This window comes from Uranotaenia lowii, chromosome 1 (assembly GCF_029784155.1).
Source record: "Uranotaenia lowii strain MFRU-FL chromosome 1, ASM2978415v1, whole genome shotgun sequence".
Taxonomy (NCBI): Eukaryota; Metazoa; Arthropoda; class Insecta; order Diptera; family Culicidae; genus Uranotaenia; species Uranotaenia lowii.
Window position 1 is genome coordinate 16,623,577 of NC_073691.1, and position 14,562 is coordinate 16,638,138.

Consider the following 14,562-nt stretch of genomic DNA (forward strand, 5'->3'; position numbering starts at 1 on the left):
GGACCTTTGGACCGTCGGACGTGAGCTCACGCGTGATTACCGCAACGTGGTGGTCCTCTTACTGGTCCCTCTGGGCTGGGTCATCGCAGCGGTGGCCGTTGGCCCTCTTCTTGATTATCCTCTGACTGCTGGCTGCTCCACTTGCTAATTGCAAGATAAATACTTGAAAGAACCCCTCTCGAACTAATTCGAAAGTTTTTCAATCCAGACGTATCTGGGCCCATAACCTGTTGGAATAAAAGACTCAACGCAGGTTTCAGTGGTGGAAGGGAGTTATCGTTTATTTCCATTTCTTTGTCATGTCTTCACAAAGCTACACTCTACACTAGCGATTGCTAGTTCAGCCAACGATCGTCCATACGCGAATTTCCAATCGAAGGTTTTACCAAAAAAAAAAAATACAAATAATATTCAAGTTATTTCAATAAAATGAAGTCGCAAAATGGAAGATCAGGGAAATTTTCAAAACGATTGACTTGTATACAGAGATAAAAGTTTGGAACGTTAACGATACGCTTTTAACGCTTAGTGAAGTTAGATTAGGAATTGAATTTTGCTAACGTATTAAACAACTATATTGAAGAACGCGATTTTTGATGACTGAATTGTTTCCGTTGCTTGGGATTTTCGATTTCAATAAGTTGTCTTGTGTCTGTCTAGTATACTTGCTGTTATTTTGTCAATCATTTTAAAAAAATATCTTCTTAAACCTAATATCACAACTTTGTTTTTCTTCTTCTTTTTTTACAAGTTGTCTAGATAATAATATCACTATCCTCATGTTCTGTGTTATCCCTTGAGGTTCGCCTAGCTTCGTTACGCTTCCTCAACAGCACATAAACGACTCCAACCAGCAGCAAATTGACGCAAAAGATTGCGGAAGCCACAAAGTTAAACAATTCCGGACTCGTGCTCAGGGTTGCGTTGTAGATCAGCGTGAAAAGTGGAGCCGCTGCCAGCTGTATCATGGCCGTCAAGGCCATGGCCATCGAAAAGATCTTGGCGACCTCGTTCGGGGCCAGGATGTTGGTTATGATGGCCATGAAGGCTGCCCCTTCGGTTGATTTGAAGGGAGTTGTGGCGGTGGCCAAGTAGAGATGCCACCCGCCCGTTGCTAAGCCTTTGATAAACGAATCTCCGATGAAGCTTAGGATCGATAGGAAGGCAATCGAAATGTCCGGGAGTCGGAATACCTTTTTCAGGATAACGATTCCTAGGAAGTTGCTGACGATTGTGGAGACCAGTTCGGTCGATTGCCATAGCGTGAAGTCCTGCAGGGACCAGTCGAATTTTTTCCTGGTGAACAGATAGAAGATGCTGGACCCTCCTTGCCCTAATACGGTTAAACATCCGATAAGGATTGAAAACCAAAGCACCGCACGGTCGTAGTTGGGTCTGGCTTTTAAAGCACTGTCGACCATTGCTTTGAGCGAGTCTAGCCGGAAAATTTCCCGTAACTTCCAGCAACAACCACTGACATCGGCAAAGTCTCGCACCTCGATACTGTCTTCGACAAACAAGACCAGGTAGATTGTGCTCAGGACTATGGCTACGAGAGCTATGAGAAATACTATCCCGGTGTTGGTCCAGCGAAGAACGAAGCTACTCGACATAAGCCCTAGAAGAGCTCCGGTTAAGGCCGCCGAATTCTGCATCCCCATCCTGATGGTTCGTCCTTGATTCGGAACCACATCCGATACGTAGCTATACATTCCGGCCATCACGACAGTAGTTCCTCCACAAAGAACCGCAGGAATATCAGCAACCAGATAGAACCAAGGGCTGACCGGAGCTTGTTCCGAAACAGCGAATATCACGGCCTTCAACACATATGTCATAACGTATCCAACGCAGGGAAGCACAATGACCGGTTTTCTTCCGAATCGATCCGACCAAGGACCCAAAAAAAGGCCAACCAAAGCTGGAACCACCGAATTCACAATACTGCTCACCATATTGAAGTTGGCCACCACCGGTTGAACGATCAGTTCCAGTTCGGCATCATCACTCCCATTCCCGGTCTTCGATTCCATCTGACGACATCGGTCCCGGTCATACCCCAAATAAACGCACGTTTGAAAGATGAGCTGATTGGACAGAACGATTCCAGCGATGGCCAGGCCAAAGCACAGCAAAAAGGCCACCGGTTCCAGCAGAATCCATCTCTTAGCTCCCCGGAAACCACCGATTACTTGTTCCGAATGGTCCAACAAAGGAGCCTCCCCGTCGTCGTGTTCTTTGTCGTCGTCGATGCGTTCGGTCTGATCCATCGTCTAAACTTGTTTAACGAAAATGCCTTGTTTGGCTACCTAACCGAACGACGGCCGATGGCGCTTATCTTTTGCCGATTGAAGTACACACCTGACCGTAGTCGTTGCGATAAGCCATGGAATAGGTGACCCAAAGGAAGAATAATTTCATTATCTCAATAAGTGTTCATTTTTTTTTATTTATAACATGCCAAGTCAAAGCCCAATTTGAGAATCAAAACAAATAGGTTTATTTCCTAAATTTTGTAATGGAAATATTATTTCCTATTTAAAAGTTTTGATTATCATCAAAACCCCCTGCCCTAAGTCTATGATAAGAATCGATCTGTTGATTGGTAAACAAATCGATGATGATTCATTAAGTGTGGTGAGTCAACCAGAATAATTAAATATAATTGAATCCTATTCGAAGCGAACTGATGAAATTTCCACAAAAAAAATTTGACAATTTATGTCTTTTTTAGTCTTTTCTATTGTTAAGCCTTTTCTGTATTTTCTGTCTTTTCTGCCTTTTATGTCTCTTCTTTTTTCTGTCGTTTCTGTCTAAAAACTCTTTTGTCTTTTTGGTCTATTTAAGCTCTTTATGCATTTTTCGTCTTTTTTTGTCTAAGTTTTTGGTCTATAGTTTGCTTTTTTTTTGTCTTTTTAGTCTTTTTTGTTCGTCTTTTTTTGAGTTTTTTCGTATTTTTTTTTTTGTATTTTTAGTATTTTTTTGTCTATTTAGTCTTTATAGCCTTTTTAGTCTTTTTAGTCTTTTTAGTCATTTTAGTCATTTTAGTCATTTTAGTCATTTTAGTCTTTTGAGTCTTTTGAGTCTTTTGAGTCTTTTGAGTCTTTTGAGTCTTTTGAGTCTTTTGAGTCTTTTGAGTCTTTTGAGTCTTTTTAGTCTTTTTAGTCTTTTTAGTCTTTTCAGTCTTTTTAGTCTTTTTAGTCTTTTTAGTCTTTTTAGTCTTTTTAGTCTTTTTAGTCTTTTTAGTCTTTTTAGTCTTTTTAGTCTTTTTAGTCTTTTTAGTCTTTTTAGTCTTTTTAGTCTTTTTAGTCTTTTTAGTCTTTTTAGTCTTTTTAGTCTTTTTAGTCTTTTTAGTCTTTTTAGTCTTTTTAGTCTTTTTAGTCTTTTAAGTCTTTTTAGTCTTTTTAGTCTTTTTAGTCTTTTTAGTCTTTTTAGTCTTTTTAGTCTTTTTAGCCTTTTTAGTCTTTTTAGTCTTTTTAGTCTTTTTAGTCTTTTTAGTCTTTTTAGTCTTTTTAGTCTTTTTAGTCTTTTTAGTCTTTTTAGTCTTTTTAGTCTTTTTAGTCTTTTTAGTCTTTTTAGTCTTTTTAGTCTTTTTAGTCTTTTTAGTCTTTTTAGTCTTTTTAGTCTTTTTAGTCTTTTTAGTCTTTTTAGTCTTTTTAGTCTTTTTAGTCTTTTTAGTCTTTTTAGTCTTTTTAGTCTTTTTAGTCTTTTTAGTCTTTTTAGTCTTTTTAGTCTTTTTAGTCTTTTTAGTCTTTTTAGTCTTTTTAGTCTTTTTAGTCTTTTTAGTCTTTTTAGTCTTTTTAGTCTTTTTAGTCTTTTTAGTCTTTTTAGTCTTTTTAGTCTTTTTAGTCTTTTTAGTCTTTTTAGTCTTTTTAGTCTTTTTAGTCTTTTTAGTCTTTTTAGTCTTTTTAGTCTTTTTAGTCTTTTTAGTCTTTTTAGTCTTTTTAGTCTTTTTAGTCTTTTTAGTCTTTTTAGTCTTTTTAGTCTTTTTAGTCTTTTTAGTCTTTTTAGTCTTTTTAGTCTTTTTAGTCTTTTTAGTCTTTTTAGTCTTTTTAGTCTTTTTAGTCTTTTTAGTCTTTTTAGTCTTTTTAGTCTTTTTAGTCTTTTTAGTCTTTTTAGTCTTTTTAGTCTTTTTAGTCTTTTTAGTCTTTTTAGTCTTTTTAGTCTTTTTAGTCTTTTTAGTCTTTTTAGTCTTTTTAGTCTTTTTAGTCTTTTTAGTCTTTTTAGTCTTTTTAGTCTTTTTAGTCTTTTTAGTCTTTTTAGTCTTTTTAGTCTTTTTAGTCTTTTTAGTCTTTTTAGTCTTTTTAGTCTTTTTAGTCTTTTTAGTCTTTTTAGTCTTTTTAGTCTTTTTAGTCTTTTTAGTCTTTTTAGTCTTTTTAGTCTTTTTAGTCTTTTTAGTCTTTTTAGTCTTTTTAGTCTTTTTAGTCTTTTTAGTCTTTTTAGTCTTTTTAGTCTTTTTAGTCTTTTTAGTCTTTTTAGTCTTTTTAGTCTTTTTAGTCTTTTTAGTCTTTTTAGTCTTTTTAGTCTTTTTAGTCTTTTTAGTCTTTTTAGTCTTTTTAGTCTTTTTAGTCTTTTTAGTCTTTTTAGTCTTTTTAGTCTTTTCAGTCTTTTTAGTCTTTTTAGTCTTTTTAGTCTTTTTAGTCTTTTTAGTCTTTTTAGTCTTTTTAGTCTTTTTAGTCTTTTTAGTCTTTTAAGTCTTTTAAGTCTTTTAAGTCTTTTTAGTCTTTTTAGTCTTTTTAGTCTTTTTAGTCTTTTTAGTCTTTTTAGTCTTTTTAGTCTTTTTAGTCTTTTTAGTCTTTTTAGTCTTTTTAGTCTTTTTAGTCTTTTTAGTCTTTTTAGTCTTTTTAGTCTTTTTAGTCTTTTTAGTCTTTTTAGTCTTTTTAGTCTTTTTAGTCTTTTTAGTCTTTTTAGTCTTTTTAGTCTTTTTAGTCTTTTTAGTCTTTTTAGTCTTTTTAGTCTTTTTAGTCTTTTTAGTCTTTTTAGTCTTTTTAGTCTTTTTAGTCTTTTTAGTCTTTTTAGTCTTTTTAGTCTTTTTAGTCTTTTTAGTCTTTTTAGTCTTTTTAGTCTTTTTAGTCTTTTTAGTCTTTTTAGTCTTTTTAGTCTTTTTAGTCTTTTTAGTCTTTTTAGTCTTTTTAGTCTTTTTAGTCTTTTTAGTCTTTTTAGTCTTTTTAGTCTTTTTAGTCTTTTTAGTCTTTTTAGTCTTTTTAGTCTTTTTAGTCTTTTTAGTCTTTTTAGTCTTTTTAGTCTTTTTAGTCTTTTTAGTCTTTTTAGTCTTTTTAGTCTTTTTAGTCTTTTTAGTCTTTTTAGTCTTTTTAGTCTTTTTAGTCTTTTTAGTCTTTTTAGTCTTTTTAGTCTTTTTAGTCTTTTTAGTCTTTTTAGTCTTTTTAGTCTTTTTAGTCTTTTTAGTCTTTTTAGTCTTTTTAGTCTTTTCAGTCTTTTTAGTCTTTTTAGTCTTTTTAGTCTTTTTAGTCTTTTTAGTCTTTTTAGTCTTTTTAGTCTTTTTAGTCTTTTTAGTCTTTTTAGTCTTTTTAGTCTTTTTAGTCTTTTTAGTCTTTTTAGTCTTTTTAGTCTTTTTAGTCTTTTTAGTCTTTTTAGTCTTTTTAGTCTTTTAGTCTTTTTAGTCTTTTTAGTCTTTTTAGTCTTTTTAGTCTTTTTAGTCTTTTTAGTCTTTTTAGTCTTTTTAGTCTTTTTAGTCTTTTTAGTCTTTTTAGTCTTTTTAGTCTTTTTAGTCTTTTTAGTCTTTTTAGTCTTTTTAGTCTTTTTAGTCTTTTGTAGCATTATTTCCATACACATAGTTTCCCACAAGATTGTCCTTTCCTAAAACCTACCATGACAACACACATGGTACAAATTTCCTCACACATCATAAATTATCCAATATGCAACGAAAACATGTAGCCCATGTTTCCCATCCTCGATTTGCCAACAAGTGCTGAGCAAAGAAACCAACGCAGCACTTGAAGACATTAACCATTCCCACGAAACCTTTTCATATTCAACGCTTGAAGCAATAACCTCCAAGTGGGTCAGCACCGATGGGAATGCAGAACCGAAGAGTATGCATTTAGCGTCAAATTACAACACCATCCACACAGTTCAAGAACACGGCACCGACGACTAGAATAATGCTTCGGCGCCGGTCTCTCACTCTCTCCCGTTCTAGCTTAATCATATTCACCACAACTCAATTTCCCTTTGACACTCTCTTTCCACTAGTCCAGCTCTCTCATAACCCTATCGGAATTACATATTGTACGTATTTTATAAAAACCAAACTAAGAATCAATAAACGCTCATTTATTCGATAAACCATAATCGACTGAACCAGACTTAGTTTATTCAGTCTTCGAAGCAACCATCCCACATGGCGACCGTGCCAGAGATTTGAGTCCGCGAGTACAAGTTACAGTTACAAGTGTTAAGTTTTCGCCTCCTCAATTAAGCGAAACAAGTGATTGTGTTTTAAACAGTTCAAGTGATATCGTGCAGTTTTCAGTTTTGCCCTTTTTGAACGAAAAATCGTGCGCCACCACAATGGGAAAATCAAACAGCAAAACTGCAATAAATAGTGAAAATCCACAAGTGCAAATACTTAATCAACTGGAAACACACGAGGAGCTGCACATGCAGCATGAGTTAAAAATCACAATCATTCTCATAATCGTGATCGTACATCTCGCGGTAGCACTCTATAAACTTTACAAAGAGCATACTAAGATACAAGCGCTCAAGGCCGCCAAATCTGTGGCAAGCATCAGCAAAATTTAAAGTTAATAAGCTGATTAAACATTAGAATGAAACTAAAGTGAACGCATGTATAAATGCAAAAGTGAAAAGAACAAACCGAACTGTTAATAGTACTTTAACCAACACAAGGCTTACGATAAATAAATGAACTATGACTGTGAACTATGCCTGCGTTAGTGAATGTGGTTAAAGAACAGTACATGAAAAGCATAGAAAAGCTGAGTGTGGCGACTGCATCGCAAGTATAAAATAATGCATACAGTGATAATAACCGGTGTAAGAGGAGTGCGCCTCCACCGCACCACTACGGCGGAAATCACCATAGCTCTACCACGTTGATACTGAAGCCACCGACTCACCGACTGTCGCAGCATTTCCTGTTTCAACCACAATGAACCGATGTCCTTGGGTAGACAAATAAGATAAGTAATAATTAATGAGTTTTTTTTTTCTCTCCTTTCTAACTAAATGTAAAAAAAAAAAAAAACGAAACCATAATTTTTCTTATATTTAAAATGAATTCAAACAATGTCAATTGTCGACATAATCCAAACAGATTTACAAAATTTACTACAACTTGAGTCTAATTTAAAGAAATCAATAAATAAAAAGTTTTTACAAGAAACTCTAGAAGCTAAGCAAAAATATGCAACAGAGCTTCATTCAAACATAGAAACACAATTAATCATAAACGAAGATAAACTATCAGCTAAAGAAGTAAAATTTATAGCTGAAGCTAGCAGACAAGCACTGTTATCAATTCAAACAATAATACAAAACAAAACAACACCCAAAATGCCTGACGCACCAGCTCCACCTACATTTGACATAAAAACTGCGACCGCAGTCATTAGCCATTATGACGGGTCCGCAGAAAACTTGGACGCATTTATTGATGCGACCAAGCTAATGAAAGAATTGACCCCAGCGGCTGAACACAGTAGACTGATTCAATTTATTAAAACACGTTTAACGGGCAAAGCAAGGCTTGGCTTGCCCACTGTACTGAATACAGTCGACGCTCTTATTGCAAACGTCAAACAGCGCTGTGAGGATAAAATAAGCCCAGAAAGTATTCTGGCTAAACTCAAACAGCTTAAAATACAACCTGATTCATCAATATTTACTAATCAAGTAGAACATTTGACCAATAAACTAAAGGGAATTTATCTGGAAAAGCAAATTCCAGAAGCTGTAGCCAACTCCATGGCCACAAAGGCAGGAGTAGACACACTCATAGATAAAACGACAAATTTGGAAACAAAAATAATATTGAGTGCTGCATCCTTCAGTTCCGTCACTGAAGCGATACAGAAACTCAACGAACATGGTGTCAGAGCAAACCAGGCACAAGTTTTGAAATTTTCGTCAACTCGTCAAGAAAGACCTTTTGCCAGAAGGCCAAATAACCAAAATAGACAATATCAGTCGAATTTCCAACGGAATCGACAACAAAATCAAAATCTGCATAACCAAAATTACCGAAATTACCGACAAGGTAACTACGGGAATAATAACCAAAACTGGAGAGGAAGAAATTTTCAACCTCAGAACCAGTTTAATAATCAAAATAGACATGGAAGAGTGTTTGTGGCACATCAGGGAAACCCATCGGGCCCTCAGCAACACCTAGTTGGGGGCCTGCAGAACAATGCTATGCTACCACAGTTGCAACCTCCACAGTTTGCTCACCCCAACCAAATTATCCAGGGACAGCAAACTCATCACCAACCAACAATTTATTACCAAAATACACCGAGACAGTGAAAACTGTATACAATGTTCAATCAAGTTTTTCCAATTTTGTTAATTTTGTGTTCGATTCTTGCCATGCACCATGTTCAATGTTAATAGACACTGGTGCTGAAATATCGATAATAAAATTATCCAGATTGAAGCCACACGAAATAGTTCTAGTTAATGAAAAATGTACATTAACCGGAATAAACGAAAACCCGATACAGACTATAGGATCGACGATAGCACAGATCCGACTACCAAACAACTTGATAATTCATCATAAATTTCAAGTTGTAAACGACAATTTCCCAATTCCTACCGACGGATTAGTGGGTAGAGATTTTTTAACACGATATCAATGTATTATAAACTACGATACATGGACCTTATCCTGTATTTGTCAAAGTCAGATGGTCGAATTAACGATAGAAGACAGCATTAGAGGGGAAATAGTACTACCACCTCGATGCGAAGTCTACCGGCAAGTTTTGGTAGATAATTTGCAAGGAGACCACGTATTGATTTCAGATGAAATCATGCAGGGTATTTTTGTTGCAAATGCTATCGTTAATTCCCAAAATCATGTAATTAAGCTTATTAATACAACAGAAAAACATGTACATATTAACAAACATTTTAAAAGAACGTATATACCATTGGAAAACTTCAATGTGTTTTCGTTCAGTAGTAATGATAATATAAATCGAAATGAAAAACTTATTTCAGAACTAAACTTAGAACATATTGAACAAAACACTAAAGAAAAATTATTGAAGTTATGTACCAAATATAACGACATATTTTCATTACAAAGTGACCTTTTAACATGTAATAACTTTTACCAACAAAATATAGAACTGGAAAACCATACTCCAGTTTATATTAAGAATTACAGATCCCCAGAAATACATAAAGACGAAATTATTAACCAAGTTCAAAAAATGCTTGATGAAAAAATAATAAGGCCTTCAGTTTCGCCTTTCAACTCGCCAATATTATTAGTGCCCAAAAAGTCAAATACTACAGACAAGAAATGGCGTCTTGTAGTAGATTTTAGGCAACTAAATAAAAAAATTGTGGCAGATAAGTTCCCACTGCCTCGTATTGATGAAATTTTAGACCAATTAGGTCGAGCGAAGTATTTTACGACTCTTGACCTGATGTCGGGATTTCATCAAATAGAGCTGGATGAGAGCTCAAAACGATATACTGCCTTCTCCACCGCCTCTGGACATTTTGAATTCAACAGACTACCATTTGGTCTGAGTATTTCGCCTAACTCTTTTCAGCGAATGATGACCATCGCCTTAAGTGGTCTTCCGCCAGAGTGCGCTTTTTTATATATAGATGATATAATAGTGATCGGTTGCTCTATTAATCATCATTTAACCAATTTGGAACGCGTTTTTAAGCAACTTGAAAAATATAATTTGAAATTAAACCCTTCCAAATGCAATTTTTTCTGCTCTGATGTTACCTATTTAGGACATCATATCAGTAGTCTCGGTATACAACCAGACAAATCGAAATACAATGTGATTTTAAATTACCCAATTCCTAAAAATGTTGATGACGTTAGAAGGTTCGTTGCGTTTTGTAATTATTACAGGCGTTTCGTACCATATTTTTCAGATTTAGCAAATCCACTCAACGCGTTACTCAAGAAAAATGCACAATTTAATTGGACAAATGACTGTCAGAAGTCTTTCGAAACACTAAAATTAAAACTTTTATCTCCAAATATATTAAAATTTCCAGATTTTAACAAAACATTTATTTTAAGTACAGACGCTTCAAAAGTAGCTTGTGGAGCAGTACTAGCTCAAAATCATGACAATATGGAAATGCCAATCGCGTTTGCAAGCAAAGCATTCACAAAAGGCGAATCCAATAAATCAACCATAGAACAGGAGCTAATTGCCATACATTGGGCAATTATGCATTTCCGACCCTATCTTTATGGCCGACGGTTCAAAGTCAAAACTGACCACCGTCCGCTAGTTTATCTTTTCTCAATGAAAGATCCATCGTCAAAATTGACAAGAATGAGATTAGATTTAGAGGAATTTTGTTTCGATATAGAACACGTAAAAGGCAAAGACAATGTTGGTGCCGATGCTCTTTCACGAGTTGTTATCGATTCTGATGAACTTAAAAATTTATCAATTTTGCCAATCCAGACGAGATCTATGACGAAAAAGCAGAGTAATCAAGGAAACGATAAAATGGAAATTAATTCACCTAACACCGAGACTGATCACCTCAGAGTTTTTGAATCAGTTAACAATTTAGACGCCTTTGATATTCCAAAAATTATTTTTGATATACGGCATCATATTCACCACAACTCAATTTCCCTTTGACACTCTCTTTCCACTAGTCCAGCTCTCTCATAACCCTATCGGAATTACATATTGTACGTATTTTATAAAAACCAAACTAAGAATCAATAAACGCTCATTTATTCGATAAACCATAATCGACTGAACCAGACTTAGTTTATTCAGTCTTCGAAGCAACCATCCCACACTTTTTAGTCTTTTTAGTCTTTTTAGTCTTTTTAGTCTTTTTAGTCTTTTTAGTCTTTTTAGTCTTTTTAGTCTTTTTAGTCTTTTTAGTCTTTTTAGTCTTTTTAGTCTTTTTAGTCTTTTTAGTCTTTTTAGTCATTTTCATAAATTTATATTTTAGATAACTTTGGGCATTTTTTGGGTCAGATCATCAGATTTGTTGACTTTGCTTCATTTTACAAATTGCGTAACTTAAAACCATTCCTCTATGCAATTCACACACACACACTCAGAGGTTCAATGTATGAAAGCTGCCGCTGCCATTTGCACATCTGATTCATCGTCGATACTTCTGCAACATAAAGCAAATGCCATAAACGAAGTGGGTACCATTTTATTGCTGATGCTGTCTGTGGAACCGAACGACCGTGCTTGAAAATATTCCGTACTTGCTTAATCCAAAATGTGGAGGAAAAAAAATAAAAAAAGCTTTCGAAAAAATGCATCCCATATCTGGCAGGACGAACTATTTTTTCCACTTTAAAAAGGCTGAAGAAATGGACCCAATACAAGAAAGATCCATAAAAATAGAGAGGGGAAACTAACTGCTCAAGTGCATTGGAACGAAACGAATTCGGACGCCTGGATGCTGGCCAGCCATTGAAAATTCCTGCACTTCCAGTAGTGGTAGAAGCAACGACAGAGGCACGTTCCGAAGGTTGTTAAAGTTCCTTCCTCACTTTTTCGTGAAAGTAAAATGAGAAGTGAAGTACCGGGAAAAATCCACCGGAAACGGACCACAGCAGCAGCGGCAACCGGGCCACATTCAATATTCACCGGAGCGAGCGAGTGCTTCCGAATGAATGGTTTGTGCTGGAAGTAGGTAGGCAGGCAGGCAAGCCGGCAGCAAAAAATAAAACACAAGTCAAAGTCGAGGAACCATGAATTCCATTACAAACGAGGTCGGTAATTCTGCAGGAATTTCCGTTAAAAGCAGCAATATTTTCGAGCGCTCGACAGTGTTTAAATTTTAAGTTGAACAATTTAGAAAGTGCAACTTGGGATTGAAAGCAATCGGGGTTTTTAAAAGTTCACAAAGCTCTTTCCAATGGTTAACAGGAATGTATTTTTTCTTTATTTTGTCATTTAACACCAAATTGATTTTTTTTGTCAATTTTGTTCGCCTTTAACAATTTTAACATTTTTTTTTTGTTGTCACTTCGACAAATTGTGTCAATTTTGTCTAACTTATTTAATGATTGTCATTCATTTTTATTTGTGCCATTGGTGTCTTTTCATTATTTTTGCCTATCATAATTGTCATTTTGTCATTATTTGTCAATTCGGTAATCATCTGTCAACTTCAATAAATTTATGCAAAGGTGTAATTTGAATTTTATATGCCCTTCGAAATTTGGGTATGGAAGCTCCCTGACTCTCTCATATTTCCCCATTGGAAGGAGGGAGGAGTTTCGAATAATCATAAAAACGTTTCTCGTATCCAAATACCCTACCATGCGAAATTTGATTCCATTTGCTTGAGTTATGTAACAGTTCTGAGTTTAGAGAGTAATGAGACAGAACAGACAGACAGACAGACAGACAGACAGACAGACAGACAGACAGACAGACAGACAGACAGACAGACAGACAGACAGACAGACAGACAGACAGACAGACAGACAGACAGACAGACAGACAGACAGACAGACAGACAGACAGACAGACAGACAGACAGACAGACAGACAGACAGACAGACAGACAGACAGACAGACAGACAGACAGACAGACAGACAGACAGACAGACAGACAGACAGACAGACAGACAGACAGACAGACAGACAGACAGACAGACAGACAGACAGACAGACAGACAGACAGACAGACAGACAGACAGACAGACAGACAGACAGACAGACAGACAGACAGACAGACAGACAGACAGACAGACAGACAGACAGACAGACAGACAGACAGACAGACAGACAGACAGACAGACAGACAGACAGACAGACAGACAGACAGACAGACAGACAGACAGACAGACAGACAGACAGACAGACAGACAGACAGACAGACAGACAGACAGACAGACAGACAGACAGACAGACAGACAGACAGACAGACAGACAGACAGACAGACAGACAGACAGACAGACAGACAGACAGACAGACAGACAGACAGACAGACAGACAGACAGACAGACAGACAGACAGACAGACAGACAGACAGACAGACAGACAGACAGACAGACAGACAGACAGACAGACAGACAGACAGACAGACAGACAGACAGACAGACAGACAGACAGACAGACAGACAGACAGACAGACAGACAGACAGACAGACAGACAGACAGACAGACAGACAGACAGACAGACAGACAGACAGACAGACAGACAGACAGACAGACAGACAGACAGACAGACAGACAGACAGACAGACAGACAGACAGACAGACAGACAGACAGACAGACAGACAGACAGACAGACAGACAGACAGACAGACAGACAGACAGACAGACAGACAGACAGACAGACAGACAGACAGACAGACAGACAGACAGACAGACAGACAGACAGACAGACAGACAGACAGACAGACAGACAGACAGACAGACAGACAGACAGACAGACAGACAGACAGACAGACAGACAGACAGACAGACAGACAGACAGACAGACAGACAGACAGACAGACAGACAGACAGACAGACAGACAGACAGACAGACAGACAGACAGACAGACAGACAGACAGACAGACAGACAGACAGACAGACAGACAGACAGACAGACAGACAGACAGACAGACAGACAGACAGACAGACAGACAGACAGACAGACAGACAGACAGACAGACAGACAGACAGACAGACAGACAGACAGACAGACAGACAGACAGACAGACAGACAGACAGACAGACAGACAGACAGACAGACAGACAGACAGACAGACAGACAGACAGACAGACAGACAGACAGACAGACAGACAGACAGACAGACAGACAGACAGACAGACAGACAGACAGACAGACAGACAGACAGACAGACAGACAGACAGACAGACAGACAGACAGACAGACAGACAGACAGACAGACAGACAGACAGACAGACAGACAGACAGACAGACAGACAGACAGACAGACAGACAGACAGACAGACAGACAGACAGACAGACAGACAGACAGACAGACAGACAGACAGACAGACAGACAGACAGACAGACAGACAGACAGACAGACAGACAGACAGACAGACAGACAGACAGACAGACAGACAGACAGACAGACAGACAGACAGACAGACAGACAGACAGACAGACAGACAGACAGACAGACAGACAGACAGACAGACAGACAGACAGACAGACAGACAGACAGACAGACAGACAGACAGACAGACAGACAGACAGACAGACAGACAGACAGACAGACAGACAGACAGACAGACAGACAGACAGACAGACAGACAGACAGACAGACAGACAGACAGACAGACAGACAGACAGACAGACAGACAGACAGACAGACAGACAGACAGACAGACAGACAGACAGACAGAC

General features: G+C 37.0%; 1 protein-coding gene across 1 annotated transcript; it reads right to left on the reverse strand.

The window, feature by feature from the left end:
* Positions 1–267: 267 nt before the first annotated feature.
* Positions 268–2,325, reverse strand: LOC129740835 (proton-coupled folate transporter-like). The gene has a single exon (XM_055732535.1). It carries the CDS (start codon positions 2,268–2,270, stop codon positions 756–758), a length of 1,515 nt encoding a protein of 504 aa, XP_055588510.1. The 5' UTR covers positions 2,271–2,325; the 3' UTR covers positions 268–755.
* Between the last annotated feature and the right edge of the window lie 12,237 nt (positions 2,326–14,562).